The 19,743-nt window shown below is 34.3% G+C and overlaps 1 protein-coding gene across 2 annotated transcripts in view; it reads right to left on the reverse strand.

The window, feature by feature from the left end:
* Positions 1-19,743, reverse strand: part of ATP2B1 (ATPase plasma membrane Ca2+ transporting 1) — a 110,638-nt gene that overhangs the window by 11,256 nt on the left and 79,639 nt on the right. For both annotated transcript variants that reach the window (XM_069490866.1, XM_069490865.1), the window contains exons 10-18: positions 19,068-19,310; positions 17,475-17,716; positions 14,646-14,883; positions 9,474-9,653; positions 8,699-8,786; positions 8,231-8,337; positions 2,548-2,739; positions 2,101-2,314; positions 1,406-1,617 (exon numbers count right to left, since the gene is read on the reverse strand). In XM_069490866.1, coding sequence (XP_069346967.1) covers positions 1,406-1,617; positions 2,101-2,314; positions 2,548-2,739; positions 8,231-8,337; positions 8,699-8,786; positions 9,474-9,653; positions 14,646-14,883; positions 17,475-17,716; positions 19,068-19,310 — 1,716 coding nt within the window. The remainder of the gene's footprint in view (positions 1-1,405; positions 1,618-2,100; positions 2,315-2,547; positions 2,740-8,230; positions 8,338-8,698; positions 8,787-9,473; positions 9,654-14,645; positions 14,884-17,474; positions 17,717-19,067; positions 19,311-19,743) is intronic.

Consider the following 19,743-nt stretch of genomic DNA (forward strand, 5'->3'; position numbering starts at 1 on the left):
TTATTTAAATGGTTTAAATTTAAAAATTCATATACTTTAATAAACACTCAAATTTATGTCCTTTAGATCTCAAGCTGAACAACTACTATTCTGATAGTGTATTATAATAATCACAGCTGAAAACAAGGCAACTGAAATAAAGTAAAATCTCTGCCCAATATTATAAATGTATGCATATTTCATGTTCAAATTATGCTTCTAAAAATCAAAAATTCTCATGATCAATAACTTTATACTGTTTCTGATATAACCCCAAATAACTACATTTCCCTGTATTTAGTATAATTCTTTGAATAATTTATGCCTTTCCCAAACAATAGTGTACTTTTGTAGAAAAGACCATATGTTACAGAAAAGTGGACAAAATATGCAATCTTTTTTTCCATTCCACATAATTGTTCATTCCTAGTTAACATTTAGATGTGTTAGGATAAATATGAAGAGACTTACAGAGAAGAAAAGCAACTTGAATGTTTTATGAAATGTGGGCTAGCTCAGGTGGTATGCCCTCAGATTTGCTATCCTTTATAAAGAGAGTAAAGTCCAATGATGTGCATACATTAAAATTCATAATACAGTGATATGCTTCCCTCCTTTTATTCTAAATGACCTAAAACAGTGTGCATGGAAATATTAAGAATTAAGTAACAATATTTACCCTCTTGTGAGTCTGACAGGCCTCTCTTTGATATGCCAGTTAAGTAGCTCCCAAATATTAAAATTGAAAAGAATAATTTTGGTAGTTAACAAAAATTTTTTTTAAAGTTACCAATTCCATTCTGTTTAGCTCTGCTTTATTCTAATTCAAGTGATATGTATTTATTTGTTAATTCTACTATTTTTTAAAGTCAAGATTATTTGTATACTTGTTCAGATAAAGTCCCAACTGGTTTGGTCGTAGCCCAATCAGTCAGATCGTAACAGATTTGACAACTGGGTCTGGATTTTAATAGAGATATAAAACTGGAAAAATTTTCTTCTGTAAACCAAGAAAATAATAAGCATGAAAAAACTCAATATTTATTTGTACAAATGTTCTTAATTTTTTTCATTTAAACTTTGTCCTTATTTTCTTATAGTAAGGGATAAGAAAATAATATTAAGGGGTTGGGGAAACAAACCAATAATTAATGTGATGGGCTGATTTACTTTCATAAGAAAGACAAACCTTTCATTTAAGAGTTGGAAGAAATAAAATTGTCTAGTTAGTTGTGGCATTTACTTCTAAAAATTAGAGACAGAGTTTCTATATTCTTTAATATACGCCTTGAATCAACATGATACTATACACATCAAAGCAACAGCTCCACACACATAGCTGTCACGTAATTTCTGGAACAAACTACCTTTTAACCTAATGTCTCCCATATAATCAAATTTGAAACTATCTTTTCCAATTACCCACCTGTATAACAAAAGTGCCCAAAACAATTGTGCAGAAGATGGCATTATTAAAGATTCCTTCAAACACATTTCTTTCACCATGAATTTTCCGGGCATTTATTTCATTGAAAAGTTGCATCAGCACAAAAGTATTAAAAACAATAGTATAATGTTCTGAAGGAGGAGCATGCAAAGGAGCATTTCTTCCACTATCAATATCAAAAAACTTTTCTCCTGAAAGAATGAAAAATTACTGTTTTGTAATTATCACATAAAATAATTTAACATTTTGGGGTTAACATTTCAAGGAAATATACAATAATAAAACTTAGCCAGAGCTTTTATTTCGTCTGGAATGATAGCGTGGAAAGAGCTGGAAGGGACCTGGGATTATCTAGGACAACTCTCTTGTTTTATAGATGAGAAAACTGAAGCCCCCAAAACACTACATTGATTTGCTTAAGATCACATATCTAAGTTAGTGGCAGAGCCAGGATAAGAAATCAGAACTCATTCCCCCCACCAACTACCTTTCATATTGCCTCCCAAAGTCTACTAAGCACCTACTGATAAGGAGGAGAAAATTAAAGATGAATGGGAAGTCAGGAATAGAACTTAGGTTCTTGAAAAATTTATAACATTAAAACATCTTAGATGATATTATTATAACTTGTAACAAACAATTAACTGAATCTTTATTAGACACTGAATTCTTACCAGCAAATAAGAGTGTAAAGACTACTACGAGTTGATAGAATGCATGACCCAAAATATTCTTCATCATTGTGCGTGAAATGAGAGGCTTATTTCTACCATAAGGTTTCCGAAGCAAGAGAGACTCAGTGGGTGGTTCCGTTGCCAGAGCCAGGGAAGCCAGTGTATCCATTATGAGGTTTACCCACAGCATCTGCACAGCCTTAAGCGGTGAATCCTAGAAAAGATATGTTTCCTAATACACATTCACAACTATTCAGGGACTCAGCAATTCTCAGGAAGCCTTGAGGATTTAAAAACTTAATGAACAGAACAGGATTATATTTTTATATCAATTAACCTAAAATATTAAGTTTCAGCTTATTTAAATATTTAAGTACTTTAAAAAGGCAGATTGTATACATTTTTGCTTTAAAATAAACAAGTTTTAATAAACAAATCATCACCTACTTGAGTAATACAGGCGCCCGTGAAAGCAACAATCACTGCTACTACATTAACAGTAAGTTGGAACTGAAGGAATTTTGAGATGCTGTCATAGACATTTCGTCCCCACATAACTGCTTTAACAATGCTTGTAAAGTTGTCATCTGTGAGAATAATATCAGACGCTTCTTTAGCTACGTCAGTTCCAGCAATACCCTGTTAAAAAAAATTCTATGAATTATTTTTTATTTATTTATTTATTTGTTCTGAGACAGGGTCTCACTCTGTCACCCAGGCTGAAGTGCAGTGGTGCAATAATAGCTCACCCCGACTTTAGACTCTTGGGCTCAAGTGATCCTCTTACCTTAGCCTCACAAGTAGCTGGGACTTTGGTGTGCACCACCATGCCCAGCTAATTTTTTTTTTTTTAAGGGATGGGATCTTGCTATGCTGTCCAGGCTGGTCTGGAACTTCTGGCCTTAAGAAATCCTCCAGCCTTGGTCTCCCAAAGTGCTGGGATTATAGGCATAAACCATCATGCCTGGCCAAATTCTGTGAATTATACTAAATCTTTTAAAAGTAACTTTGAAATATTCAAAAGGATAATATAATTAATAAAAATTTTACCATGATACCTAATAAATACTGACTTAAATTTATGCTAAAAGAAGGTAAGACAGTTATTCTAAGATATTGCTGATAAAGACATTCTGGCTTAGCAGGATCAAAAAATGAAACATTAAAAATAAAGTTCAAGTTGAATTAAAAATGGAGGAATGAACAAAGGCCATTATTCAAGTTCCTTCTAACAGTCACACAAAAAGGTGTATTAAAAAAAAAAAAACAACTCACAAGACAAAGTTAGAGGGAAAAGGAGATTCTATCAAAACAAACAGACAGAAACTTAGAGGCTGGAAAGCAGATAACCAAATGGTAAGTAACTCAGCAGACCCAAGAAATCTGAATCCTACGCCAATGGTAGGGCAAAAAGAGAAATAGTCTTTTTTTACACTACAGAACCCTCCCTAAAGCTCAGGACTTGACAGCATCAGGTAGCACTGGAGGCAGTAGTGAAGGTAGGGATAAAAAAGGAAGATCTCTTGAAAGTCTACTGAAGACACTGAAGATGCCCTTAGCTTCAAACTAATAACAACTATGTTGTCAATAGGAGAATGGGATAGATTAATAAATCATTGATTAATAAAAATGAGTGAACTACAACTACATGTAACAGATGAATCTCACAAACAATACTGAATAAAGAAGATGGACTCAAACTAACACATGTGATTCTTTTGTACAAAGTTCAAAACTAGGCAAAAGTAATAATTTTCAAAATACTGGTCATCTTTGCAGGGAGACAGGGCAGTAATTAGAAGGGAGTATGATTCATTCATAAAAATTATGAAAAAGTTTAACTCTTATGAATCCTGCTATGGTTTGAACATGTCCCCCAAACTTCATGTGTTGAAACTTAGCCTCCAACGCAACAGAGAGGTAGGACCTTTAAGAGGTGATTAGGTCATAAAGGCTCTGCCCTCATGAATGGACTAATGTCATCATCCTGGGAGTGGCCGTCTTATAAAATTGAGCTTGGCCCCCTCTTGCTTTTGTGCTCTCTTGCCCTTTTACCTTCTGCCATGAGATGACACATAGCAGATGCTGGTGCCCTGCTCCTGGACTTCCCAGCCTCCAGAACTTTGAGCCAAAAGAAATTCTATGATTCACAAATTACCAAGTCTTAGGTATTCTGTTATAGCAACACAAAATGCATAAAGACAAATGCTTTCTCAGGAAGCAACTGGTGGACATGGCTCAATTAAATGAGGAAGTCAACCAAAAAAAGATGATGCCACTGAATCCAGGAAGTACAAGATCCAACACAAGGGAGAAGGTAAAGGAAATCCTTCGGTGTGGAGACTAACAAGACAGCTACGGCTATGCAATAAGTCTAGCAAACTGAGTCATGATTAAAGCATGTCAAAAGACGTGAGACAGGGATCTTTAAGCCAGTGAAACTGGTAAAACTGCCAGAGGTCTCTGATGTATTAAAAGCAAAATTTGGGGATGAATTAGTGTTAAGTACATAGAAAAACTAATCATAAATAAATAAATACATAAAAAGGAAACAAAGACAACTTACAGGGAGGCAATACAAAAAGTTGTGCAAAGAATGAAAAGTAATTGTATATATAGTAGACCACATGGCTCAGCTTAGAACAGCATTTACAGTCACAGTGAGGACTGAATATTGATCTAACATAAATTATGATGTAACCTTACTGGGAGAATGATGGCATAGGTAGCAAGCACAGATGTACATGGGCTGAATGTGGTAAGGGTGCTTGTGTATGTGTGCCTGTGAAAGCACCAAGTCCTCATTTTCCGTAATGAAAGTCAGTAGCTAATGCTTTACATTTAAAACATCAAAATCCACTAGAATTATGAGATTCAGAGATAGGAAGGTATACAACTAAGCAAAAGAAACAGCTTTTTAAAATAGCTGGTTTCCTCTGGGGAGACAAATTGGAGTGGAATAGATGGTATGTAGCAGGGGACTTTGCTATTAAGTCCTATAGAACTATCTGACTTTTTAAATGCTATGCATATGTTGCTTTGATAAACACAAAAACAAAGTTCAGATGAAACTTTTCTCAAAATAATGAAGAAACTATCTTAATTTAGAATCTTAGCCTCTAGTTTCTAATCTGAATATTTTACTGTTAATGTGCAGCATATTTAACACGTCCAAGCTCACCACGATTTCCTGATTCTAATTATGCCCATATTTTACAAATGCCATCATTCCCCTGTTCAAAATCCTTAAAATTTTAAAAGGTAACTCTAAGATGTTAATTGGTGTCCAAATAAAAACTAGTTCTATAGTCAAACAAGTTTGGGAAACTTTCAATCAAAAAAGGTTAAACAGTTTTTTTTATGAGCTTCTCAGAGTCGTATGTAAACATACAGTGTGAGACTCTAAATTTATCTTACCTCCAACAAAAGTCTGCTTGGGAAATGCTGGTCTACAGGATAAAAGAACATATTCTTTATCTTGGTAATTCAAGGCCCTTTTCATGTGGATCCTCTCAGCTTGATAACTCACTGCAACACCACACCCTCTTCTAGTTAGACTGAACTACTTGTATGTAATTTGCTGATGAATGGGGGCCTCCCGGCTGTCCTTTTCTACATGCTCTTCTCCCTCCTTCAGCTCAAATGGCACCTCTTTCAGAAAAACTTTCCTAGTCTCTACAGGCAGAGTTGAGGACTTCTTTCTTGAGACAGTCAATGTATTGTGTTTAGTCCTTCATAGCTGTCACTACCCCATGATTATTTCCATGTGCTGTGAACCTTGAGTACGCAGCTATTATTCACCTCTAATGTTTCCAGACCAGAATACTAAAAACAGCTTCTTAATATTTGGATAATGAACAAATGAATCCCTCATTAATTCAAATAAAGTTTAAAAAGACAGTATTTTAATTGTCTTAGATTTTACTACCATAGATGTATTTGGTTATTGAAATACACCATGGTATTCAGTCTTTGATGATAGAAATATCTCTACACATGGTTAACTGGTTTTTTGTAAGAGTAATATGTGACAAGGACTTTCTTTGACCAAAACTTGCTATGTAAATACTCATTATACTGTATTGTTTAGAGAATCAGAAAAAAAGGTCTGTACATGTTCAGTACAGATAGAACTACCCACTCCCCACCACCATGCATATTTTTGACCTGCAGCTGGTCGAATCCACAGATGTAGAACCCACAGATATGGAGGAGTGACTATGCATCTACATCACACACACTTTACTGACTGACTAAGAGAATATGCTCTAAAATGCTATTTCTACCTGAAAAACAGGAGACATATTTAGAAAGAACTAATCAATAGCAATATCTTGTGGATAACTAAAAGAAGTCTCTAATACAATAAGTCTGTCTTTAAGTTAACTGAACAAATACACAACCAAAGTAAATTCAAGCTTGAGCAGGAGTGGTTTTAAGTCTAAGCCATTAAGCACTTGTTCTATTTTTGAAATAAATTTAGATTTTTGATGTTATCATTAAAGAAAAAAAAGTAGTACAATTGGGCCTAAAACCTTCAGAGCTTAAGAAAATACAAACCAACTAGTCATTGTACTATATGTTTTTTTGCATTATTATATTTACCTGTATTTATTTAAAGCCTATAGTATCTGTCTTACACTCAGGTTCTGGGAAGAAAGCTTTTTTATTTTAAAACACATTCTACATAACTGCCTTCCTGGCCAGCTGTCCGGATGAAAGTTGAAATAAGAATCCTGCTAAATGCTCAGGAGTAGCAGTGAGGGATCCTGTGTTCCTAAAGGGAATGATCTTGTTTGCTTAAAGCAAAAGGGAAAGTGCTTAATTATTCCTCACCTCTTTTCAGCTACTCTTCCCAAGTCTTCAAAAGCTTGTGCCAATACAACTGCCAACCGTATAAATCTGGGTTGAGGTAGGGTAGATCTTGGATTCACTGTTTTTTTTTTTTTTTTAAGCTACTGTATAATTTTATTTTTTATTTCAGCATATTATGGGGGTACAAATGTATAGGTTACATATATTGCCCTTGCCCCCACCCTCGAGTCAAATTGGTTTTGACTGAGGGAAATTTACCCATATAATTTCCTTTTCCCATCCCTCACTCCTGTTGAAAGGCTGCCACCATGGTAGATCTTCTAAATTTCTATTTTAGCAGCAAAATATCAGGGCGACAAATTATGCAAATAAACACTGGTACACATAAACATTCTCTCATCTAAAAACCTTTAGGGCTAGACTGTGATTCAGAATTCAGTCTCTCATATTTCAGAAAGACGAGGCACATATCCTGTGTCATAAATCCTCCCAAAAGTGGTAAGCACCCCATAAAACCCTATTAATATCTCTATAAATATTCACAATAAGTAAGACAATAGCTTCACATTAGTTCAGAACAAGTGTTGTAGCCAAATGAGTCTGCTGTAAATTTAGGTAAAAAATTTCAATTTTATGATAGTTTTAGATTTAAGAACTGTCTTGGATTTAAGAACTGATTATGGACTTGTATTTTCCAAAACTAGAATAAAACTGAAAGAAAATAAAATACTTAAATTGAGGATGTGGGGTAAAACAAGTAGATTTTTTTCCAATCAAAAAAGATTACAACATATATAAAATGATGACATTTAATTACTTCTTTTACTTTTTTTTTTTTTTTAAAGAGTGTCTTGCTCTGTTGCCCAGGCTGGTCTCAAGCCATCCTCCTGCCTTAGCCTCCTGAGTAGCTGGGATTATAGGCAGGTGCCAGTGTGCCTGGCTCCATTATGCTTTAAAAGACATTCACATTTCAGTGGAAGATTCTCAATTATAGTTTTAATTTGAATACACATAACTGTCCTAAGCCCGTGTCCTGCTTAAGAGGGCTCTGGTAATGTTCAGATGAGATAACAGACATTTAAAAATTTAACAGAATACAAGGTAAATGTATGACATTGTAACAATTGTTCAAAAGGAATCATCTTCTAGTCAGATTTCATGTAAACTGATTAGACTTCTAAACCAATTTGGGCTTTTTAATTATCCTTCAAATTAATCTTGAGGGACAGTGTTTAAAATCAGTAGTATTTTAGTCAACAAATAAACAACCCAGCCAGTAAATTACATCTGAATACTTGAATAAATAAATTCCTACCATTGCAAATCCAACGTCTGCTTTCTTTAGAGCTGGGCCATCATTTGTACCATCACCAGTTACAGCTACAACCTGGCGTTGTTCTGAGACAGTGCTGTCAATTATACCTTAAATAAAAGTAAATATTTGTGCTGTGAAAACATTTTCTTTAATAAGGCGATTCTACAGAATATCCTGACTAGTCAGTTTATAGACTCAAGGTTAAAAATAAACAATTAAACAAACATGGAAATGGAAACTGCTTAGATGTTACATGAAGACCAACTCCAGAAACTATGGTTATATTAGGAGCAATATCCTCCTACCACTGAAAGTCAACACAATTCATCTATGATATCAAAAGAAAATGTATTTAGATTTTATATCCATGACTCAATCTAATATTCAGTATCTATTATTATTTCATGAAGCAGAACATATTTCTGTATTAAGAGATTGTGAAATAACAATTGTGAAAAATCTACTCACCTTTAACCAGTGTATGTTTATCAGTAGGAGATGATCTTGCAAGTACTCGAAGCTTTGGCCAAATCTTGTCTATCCGCTCTTGCTCAATCTATAAATTTTTATCAAAGTTAAAATGTGCCCAAACCTAGTTTCATAAATCCAAATTAGCTATCTAGCATATTTATCAGCAGTTTTCAAAGTGTGGTCAATAGACTAATAGCATCACGAATTCCTGGGAACTTGTTAGAAATGCAAATTCTTGCGCAAGGCCCTAGGTCTACCTTAGCCAGGGTGGGGCCTAGCAATCTGTTTTAACAAGCTCTCCAGGTGACTCTGATGTATACTCAAACCTGAAAACCACAGCTATATGTATCACTGTAAGATCAAATTTTAAAAATCTCTCTATTGCTTGTGAAAATGGAACTTTCATAACTTAGCATAAAAAATACAGAGTTTGGGTTCCCCTAAAATATGCCCCATAAGCCTTTCCAATCTCATCTCCCAATACTCCCTCATATGTACTGTACTTCTGAAATTGGCCTAGTCTCACTGCCACTACTTTCAGAAAACACTCACAGCAAGAAGTGCTCACTCCCTTTAGAACTAAATTTTTTTTATTACTTGTCACTTCTATCTCCCAGAATAATAGTTTTTGGTTTCTTAAAGCGTAGCTTGCATTTATTCATGCATGGTGCCTAACATAATGAATATTCAGTATGTACATGTTGAATGAAATTCCTAAATACTAAAAATTTGTCAACTAAAAACACTAAAAAAAAAAAAAAAAAATTCTTACCTCTCCCTTTTCATTTCGTATTCTTCTGTTAAAGTCTTTACCTTCTAGGCACAGAAAATCTTCCCCAGGATGTAAAATACCACATTTAGTAGCAATAGCTCGAGCAGTATTAATATTATCACCAGTGACCATCCGCACAGTAATTCCAGCCCTCTGACATTTTTTTATTGCATCTGGCACCTGGTTTACACAGAAAAAAAAAAAAAAATCATATTATGAAAGAAAATCAGTATTTCCAGAGGAAAAAAGATCCCACTGCACAAATATGCATTACTTTATAATCCCACAAATAATGACAATGACATAAATAATGACAGTGATAATGACTGATTTCATCTCAAGATACTCAGTGTTTCTTGAATTATTCCTAATAATCTTTTCCTTCTTATTCCATGGCTACAGTCTTAGCTCAGGCTTTATTTTCAGTTGTCATCCTACTCAATTCATTTGCATTATTTATTTACTGAAGGTTTTTTAAAGCACCTTTTCCCCCGTGGTAACTACTAAGCATTTCTTTTCTGGCTGGCTTTCTACTTTTCTGGTTTTACTGCCCAGATCACAGCAGAATAAAATGTTTCTTTTTTTTTTTTTCCCCTTTAGGGTTAAAGGTGGCTTTCATTTTTTTCCAGTCCATTTGTTTTACGGGTTACCTGCTGCCATACCTTCAATTACCATCTATGTGCTAATAATTTTCAAATCTACATCCTGTCCTTACACCTTACACCTGTTGAGAGCAGGATTCATAGTGCTACCTGCAAAGTGGATATCAATTCAGGTGTCTAAAAGGGAAACCATGTTTCCCTTACCTATCCAGCGAAACTTAAGGGTCATCTCCCTTCCCCTACATCTTTAAAGGGCAATGAGTCCTATGGATTCTACTGCAAACTTTCCCTGAATCCTGTCTCTGTTGTTTGCTGCCTGACCTATTGCAATGGTTTTTTAGTTGGTATCCCTGCCTTCATGTTTGTTCCTCCTTTAAAACACCCAATATACTTGATGGTAGAATTCTTCTTCTAACACACTAATATACTTCCTTAAAAATATATGATTCCTCAACCTCACCTCACCTCACCTCACCTCAACAAAAACCACAAAGTTCTCAGTATAACAGAGTATCACAATTTGGCCTCAGAACAGTTTTATATATTTATGTAAAATTTTTCTGTCTAACACACAAGTTGATAGATAAATAGTGAACATACTAATTCTGTGTCTCTGCTACTACAATTCCTTTTGCCTAGAAAATCCCTATCTCCTCTTCTCTAACCAGAACGTCCATACTAATGCTACTAGAGCAAAGACTGCAAATTCAAATACCTACAGGGACATGCAGGTAACATAAATGAGGAAAAGATGCTGAAAAATAACAAACCCGAGATATATGTCTAATGAAAGAGATACTCAGCTCCAGCCTATTTTTGCCATGGTGGACATGAGAGCCCTATGTTAGGAGAACCTACAATTTCAAGAGAAAGAAGAAATCCAGATTTGTTTCTAATCTCTTAATAGTTAATGTTGTACACACATGAGCATGCACAACTTGAGTGCAGGCTAAATTTGGCCTGCAGGCTGCCTGTTTGCAACTTCTATTCTATAATAAATCCAATTTAAATGTAATTTCTTTGGAGCTTTCTTGGCCTACCTACCAGACAAAATTGCACCTTCATCTTATACATACCTCTATTATAGGACATTACATCATATTATATTAATTTATTTACCTGAATCTTCAACAAGTCAATGAGCTGCTTGAAGGTAAGACCTTTACCTTATCTCTGCATCACCAATGCCTAGTACAATGCCTTTCATTCACTAAACAAAAGTGCATGGCATATAGCCAAAGCTTAGTATTTATTGAACTACTGAATTAAGTATCTTTGGGGAAATAGGCACCAAAGGGGCATTTCCAAAGGATGCACATTCCAGACAGAGGTGCACACCATGACTTAAACATGCATGCGATGTAATTACCAGCAACTTAAATATCTATAAATTTTAAGATTTACATTGTGAAATATTTTCCCTCCACCCAAATCATTGGAGGGGGATCTCACTTGCATTCACTCAACTAATATTTATTGAATGCCAAGCACTGTGCTAGGTCCTAGTGTTGAAGTGGTGAGCAAAAGGACAGAGCCTGTTTATAAATTTTCTCAAAAAAAAAAATCAATTATTTGATTTTTGACAACATTAGTCTGCTATATAAATGTAATATATCTCCTGATATCTCATTTCAGATAAAATGCCACTTAATTTTTTATATCTAAACAGTTACTGATTAGGTAGCATACTAGGATCATTTGGGTAAGAAATCAATGAGAAAAGGGAGAAACTGGTTTTAGGCTAAAACTATGTGGCAAGTAATTTAAGAAAGGCACATTAATATTTACTGACTGCTACTGATCATCAAATACTTCCAACTTAAAATTCACAAACTACCTCCACTTTTATAGATAAGGAACTAAAGCAAGGCCAAGGACCTATGCACATGCAATAAAACTGGATTTGTTTGGATATCTAACTATCCAAGATTCCCTATACCAGAACTGTAGAGTCCAGAACAGTCACTCCGAGAAAGTTGTTTCATATTATCTCACTTTAGTACAACAGTATTCATCTCACATCTCATTTTGTAATACTGACAAAAATAAAGTGTCACTCACATGTTTTAAAAAAGATAAAACTCTCCATCAATCTTGATGCCAAGAGGTAATAATAGGTAATACATTTTCCAAAGAACAAAAGTTGTAGATGTTCTGATTTAATATATTAAGATTTAACCCATAAGTAAATATATAAAACTTTGAACGATTTTCCTGTGACCAAAGGTTAGAAAACATTACTCACTTGAATGTTTTATAAGCATTTGAAACCATAAAATCCAAAACTAAATTTATCTTGATCTCTCAATAGCCTGCTTTTTCAGATTCTCTTATTCCATTGGTAATACCCTCTCTATCACCCACCAAGTAAGTTATGCAAATTAGAGACTGGTTCCATCTCCTCTATGAGACTTCTAATTGTGGCAACCTCTCTCAAGCCCTCTTCCCTAGCTACACACTTTACCCAAACTAAAAGATCTTCTTTAGTTTCACAGGTGATTTCTCCAGACTAGACCACTTTCAGGCTCTGGGGTCCAAATGCCTACTTGATATACATTTAGATGTCTCAGATACCTCAATAATGTCGAAAACAGTACACTCAAACCCAACTTATTAATTCCTATTGGTTCTACCTCAATTTACTTTGAAATCACCCCTTTCTTTCCATCTTCCCTACATAACTGTAGGCCAAGCCATGATCATCTCTTGCCTGGGAGCACTGCAATAATCTTATTAGCTTCTCTGCTTCTACTCCTCTTTATCTGTAATCCCTTTCTTACACAGTACCCAAAATAGTATTTTAACAACATAAATCATGTCACTCCTCAACCTGAATTTTAGAATAAAATTCACAACGCTTGTGTCCTAGTAAGGCCAGAGATCATCTCATTTCCTCCTCCTCCTTTACACTTATAGCCACACTGGCCTCCTTTCCACCTTTAAAATAGCTAAATACTTTTCTCACTTTCAGGCCCCTGCATTTTTTGACTGGAATGCTCTTCTTACAGCCATTTACATAGTGGTTCATTGTAAGCTCCATCAGATTTCAGCTCAAATGCCATATCCTCAGAAATTCCTAATCTAGTCTCCTTCAGTTACTTTATTTCACTACAAGGTTCATATCCTTTATAGCCTTTATTGCATTTGAAATTGTCTCATTTAGTATCACCCCTCCCATATGCCATTCAAAATAAAAGGCCCATGAGTGCAGGGACCAAGTCTCACTCCTCATAGAATTCATTTTCACTTGACATACTATCCATGTGTATCTATCATTCTAACTGTTTAGCTGTCTTCTTCCTCTAGAATATAAATCTCATGGCTATTTTTGTCACTGCAATATTTCTAGTTTCCAGAAGAGTACCAGCACTACACGTTAGGTGTTGAATCAATTAGTTGATAAAGTCATTGAACAAAAGCAGTTTTTGTGTTTGTGCTTTTATGTATGTTGTTTCTTTGCTCAGAATGTACTTACTGCCCTCTCTACAGTCTAGCTAATACTTCCTTATCCTTTAAGACTCAGATCAGATAATTAACCTTCTGGGAAGTCTTACTTGACCCCTCCAGTAGTTAATATAGCACAGTGGTCTTTTAAGCACATATGTTATAGACAGAGCTGGGATTTGAACACATTAGGTCTAAGGTCTAAAGCTCTATACATCTTAAATTTAAAAAAAATCTGTCAAGTGAGGGTAGTATTATTCATATCTCAAAGGTATGAAATAATATATGTAAAGCACTTGGCATAGTATCTAGCACACAGCAAGAACTCAAGAAAAAGATGCTATTACGTTAGACTAGGTTAGGAGCTCATGTTCTCTGCTCATATAGCATATTCTGCATATATATAGCAAGGTACTAACATGCTGAGTTGTAATTATCATGTGTTTGTCCATCCCCACTCAAGACAGTAACTTCTTTGAGACCAGGCACCAGATCTCAGAACTCTTTGCATCTCTAGTACCTATGATAGTGCCTAGCACACAGCACTTATTGAAGAAACTCAAAAAAACCAAATAGAAAAAAAAATGATTTAAAGAATAAAAGCAAAGTCTAGGATTGCATGCCATTCAATATGGTTAGCCACTTACCAGATGTTTAAATTTGAATTAAATAAAATTTAAAACTTCAATTTTCAGTTGCACTAGCCACACTTCAAGAACTCAGCAGTCACACATAGTTAGTGGCTACTCTACTGAACAACATACAGAACATTTCTATCATCACAGAAAGCTCTATAGACAGTTTTGGTCTAGAGCCTGTGAAAACAAACAACTAAATGGCATCTACTATTTAAGATAAATAAATATCAACTGAAAAACCTACCCAGTTTAAGGCACTGTGCTAGGTTATGGTGCTATTAACACACAGGATTCTCAAACAGAAGATAATTAAAAGCCATAAAAAGGTAGCATATGTACCATAAGCACTGTTTCACTTATCTTGGGTTCACACAGAAAAATAAAATCACAAACACCAAGATTTTTACTAGAAAACTGGTTATAGTTAAGGCGTAGGTCCTCTATAGTTATGAGATTCTGCACATGCAGAACACAGAATGTTTCACCACCTCAGGTCTCACAGGATCTTCAATCCCCACAACAGCAATGCATGTAAGGCCGGTGACAATATCATTTTCATTATCCCACTCTGGTTCTGGTTCTCCTGCTGGAAAATCTCTGAATGCAAGACATATGGTTCTCAAGCCTTCTGATGCCATCGGTTCAATCACAGTTTTTACAATATCATCACGGTCCCTTGGTCTGAATACTTTTGCCTCACCATTAGCACTCAAGATTTTGAAACACCTAAAAGGAAATGTTGAATCCAAACATCAATAATTAATAAAAATAATGGTTAATGCCATGTAAGTGAACTGGAAGGGCTAGAAATCATGGGAAATGATATCTGGAATTTAGAGAATTACATATGCTGCATTTTTACAGACTTGTATCATATTTACTTTTCACTTTCCCCTTTACAAAACACTTCTAATCTGTATGGTTCTCATTTGATAGTTCTTCATTTTATCACTTACTCTAGAAATTTTCTAAACCTTCTCTTTTGGAAATGCAGTGCTTTTAAATATTTACAAAGAATCACTGGAATACACTATATATCTCACCATTTTGGTATGGAACTAGGCATTAATTTTAATTAACAAAATAATCACAAATATTGTCTTCTTTTAAAGTAAAAGGCTACAGTCAACTCCTTACCTGAGATGTTGTTTCATCACCTATATTGTTTTAACCGTGAAGAAAAAAAAACTTACTGTTAAAATAAGGATTCTATCAGAGTGAGAGATAATGCTAAAATAGTTTTATTTTCAGTGACACTAACTATAACCTTTTAATTATGTATTAAATAAAAATTACACTGTTCACATCCCTATTGAAAGTTTGTTTTTCACAATGCCTCTATATACTCCTCTCCCTTGTTGATGCTACACCTCTTCCTGCTTCTACGGAGAAAATTCCCAAATCCACATCTTCTGCTTTGATTGTTTTTCAAAACTTCCCATCACTGCTGAAAAATTCCACCCAGATGTTGTCCTGGTACCTTAACCTTAATGCACAAAAGACTGGAAGTCACCTCCTCATTGTCAATGTAATAGGTATCAACATTATCTCAACCATTTTGATTTAAGTCTAAAATTTCACCTTAATATTTACTTTTTCATTATCTATATACTATTATCTCCTAAGTCCTATATATTACTCCTCTGAACAGTCTCCTGAATGTGTCCACTGTTTATTTACTTGCTACTACCTACTTCTGGTTCTTACTTCAAGCTAGAGCTATTGGAGTGGCAATAGCCTTTCAACTGATATTTATCTCCAGTCCATCCTCCCCCCCACATCCACTTTATTCCCTGATGCAAGAATTATCTTCATCAGGATGATTCCACTACCTGATGAAAAAAGTAATTCAGTTGCATTATCTGGCTTATTTAATTAATTTTAACTGCTCAGCCTAACATTTAAGAGTCTCTACAACAAAATGTAAATATTACTGTGGTAACACTTATTGTATGCTTACTCTACACCAGGCTCTATGCTAGACATTTTACATGCATTATTTTATTTCACGGTCGCAGAGATGGTGGTCATCAGTCCCTTTCTCAGTGGAGGAAAATGGATGCTAAGGGAAGAATCTGCCCACATACCAAAGCTAGTTAGTTGCAGAGGAGGAGTCAAAGCTTGACTGGTTTTGATTCAAAAATCTCTCCTATACCATCTGTCTACCACCGAGCAAGCCAGGGATGAGACAGATTTCTAACTTGTCACAGTGAAATCAGATAACTAAGTGTTCCGTGGAGACAAGAAAGCTCTATGTGGCCTGTGTGCTACAAAACCCCATCATGACCCAGCTGAACTATATGACTACATTCCCCCAACATGACCTGCAAATTCCCATCTCCTTTCCTCTGTTGTGGCTTCTTTCACCTTGATGTTCTCACTTCATACTAACACTCACCTTAAATGCCACATCCCTATAGTGTGATCTCTCACCTGAAAACTTGGTACCCATTTATCATACGTGGCCTTTTCAGTTATTTATTTACATACTTGTCTGTTAAACCTGTTAGAATACAACTCTCAAGTGATCACTAAGATAATACTGGCTTATAATCCACATGTAAGCAAATTAAAGTAGAAATATTTTAAATATTATAATTTCAAATGAATTCCAGTTTTCAAAATTGCTCTTTAAAAATTTAAACAGTTCTCTACTTCTCTATTGGAATTAAAGAAATCAAGATAATTCCAACACTTTTAATAACAGATAAACATTAGGGAAATTATATGGAAACATATAATTTCAAAATTGAAGCTACCAGTTTGTAAAAAGACAATAAAAAAGATTAGTATTCAAAATGACAGGAGATATTTAAATATGACACTGTAGTACCATAATATGATAAACCTAACTTTGATACAACAGGGAAAATTTCAAAATCTAGTTTTTACACTTTGCTATTCTAAAAATTAATCTATAATTCATTTATTACATTTTAGTCTACTATCTACAAAGCAGTATTGAAGACATAAACTTGAGTTTTGCTCCCCAGAAGGCTTTTACTTTTCATGATCCTATGTAATGATGAAATCAACATGTTCAACAACAAATATCAAAGTTTACTTCATTCAATCTGCCAGACTGAATGTAATGGGCTTATTTTCCCTATAACACAATACTAAGACACAAAAGAAGCTAGCGTGTGAAAATGGCAGAATACTATGGGCAAATACCTGGATACCATAAAATATGCTAAAAAACTCTGAGGCCCTATCAAATGCCCGATGTTCACAAAAAGAAAATAACAACAACATAGTAGGTATTCCATAAAGCAACTATAGTCAGCAATTTATTGATCTAAGCATTTTACTCTTACTTTTTCAGAATTATCTCAGATGCACCCTTGCTGAATATTCGATAACTTCCATCTGAATTTTTCAGGACAGTACTCATGGACTTCCTAACAGAATTGAAGGTGTAGACTTTGTACAGTGCTTCTTCTGGTATTTCATTTCTAACATCCTGATAATCCCGTTTTAAATCCAAAAGAAGTCCCAACAAGGCACATTCAGTTTTATTACCAACATGACGAGGTAATCCACCCTCTTTCTCTGGTGGCTATAAGAGAAAAAGGTTTAGAAGCTAGCATCATCTTGTTTCTCTATGAAAGCTTAATTAAAATAATGTAAAACAGAATAAAACATTCTAAAACAAAATTATATAGGAAATGTCTACTAATATCAGCATTTCAAAGAAGGACCCAGAAAAGTAAAGGTAGAAAGAAGCTTGGGGTGAGAATGACATGGACTCCAATCTCATCCCTGCCAGTTACTAGCTACGTGAAATCTGGCAATTACCCAACTGCTGTGGTCCTTGGCTTCAGCATCTGTAAAACAGGAGCCCTTATGACCCCAAAATTAAATGACATAAGATGTATAAAGTTTATAGTTGTTTCCTGATACACAGTGGGACTTAATTTTAATTCCTTTCCTTTCCTCTTTCTGTATATTAAATAATTCCAAATGAAATTTGCTTTACCAATTTTTATGGATTAAAAGTATATGCATTAAAATAAAGTACTGTTGCCTTATATGTATTGAAAAGCTTTGTTTCCTTCATAGTGCCTTCACAAATACTACCTCATATAATCATTATAATGAAGGGCAGATATGATTGTCTTTACTTGACAATTAAAGAAAGCAGAGTTCAGACATTCAGCTAGTAAAAGGCAATGTTAGATCTAGGCCCAAGATCCCATAACTTTCCAGTCCAGTCATCCAATTCATGTATGTCTTCACTAATTAAACAACTTGCAGTATTGTTTTTGTTCATGGTCTTCATCCATAAATCACTAGAAGATACATCAAGTCAAACATCACACTTTCTATTATAAATAAGATTTTTAAAAGTTGCAAGGTTAAAAATGTTTTATTCTAAGGTGGCATAAGTCTAGAATTACTATATTGTATCAGTTCTAAAAAAGTGCAAGGACCAACTCATTGGTAGGAACTACTGAGAAACCAAGTAACAGAGAATACAGCAAGCATATTTAAAACATGTTTAAGTTGAAATATGGCTTCAAAATTTTCTCTAGAAAATTGAGAGTTGACTTTCTATATATAGTAAGATAGCCTGGTGTTTCACAAAATAAGCTTAGTAAGAATTTAAAATTAAGAACATGTGGTTATAAGGCTTCAGAGTTTCTGAACACAGAAAATTCAAATATAGGAGAAAAATGCAAATAAATAGAATGTACATGTTGATCAACAGACCTTACTCATAACAAATAATATTTTCAAAAACCTTATGTGTATGTAATATATATCATATGGATATATGCCTTTTAAAAACTGAACATAATTCAGTTTATATATAGTAATGGTGGGTCTAAAGAATTAATACATATAGTCTAATCATTAAACATTTAAAAATTAATTTTCATATATATAAATTATTAAAGAAACCTTACCAATATTTTTGATGTATAAGCACAATTCACAGAAATTCCTGTTACAAGATAGGACAAAGTATTTGGTGGAATAGCTTCTGGTTCAGGAATCTTTTTATAATGTTTTTCATTTATGTAAGCTTGAACAACTGTCATTCTGTTCATTGTCAATGTTCCTGTTTTATCTGAACAAATAGCCGTAGCATTTCCCATGGTTTCACAAGCATCCAGATGCCTTACTAAGTTATTATCTTTCATCATTTTCTACAATAACCAAAAAAAGGAAAAAAAAAAAAAAAAAAAAAAAGCCGGTTAAGCTACACATAGAACAATTACCTCATTACATCAAAATGATTAAAAACTGCTTTAAAATCAGAACCAAAACTCCCAGCTATATAGATATACTGTATAATGTACCAATTTAATACTGGACCAATTTTAGCATATTGACCTATTTAAATAAGCTAAAGAGAATGCTAGCTTTTTGTGGTTTGAATCACCTTACTGCTGCGTAACATAATTTAGTAAATGAATTCAGATACCTGTACCCACATGCAAATCATGTTGACAATATGCCTTCAAGAGTTTCTGCAAAATGTCCTTATACTACAAGAGCAATGACAATCTGTACTGTTAGTACAGTGGTACTTATAGTAGCATAAGAGTATACTAAAAGATTAAATCTCTTTATTAAGTG

Source organism: Eulemur rufifrons, chromosome 16 (genome assembly GCF_041146395.1).
Source record: "Eulemur rufifrons isolate Redbay chromosome 16, OSU_ERuf_1, whole genome shotgun sequence".
Lineage (NCBI taxonomy): Eukaryota > Metazoa > Chordata > Mammalia > Primates > Lemuridae > Eulemur > Eulemur rufifrons.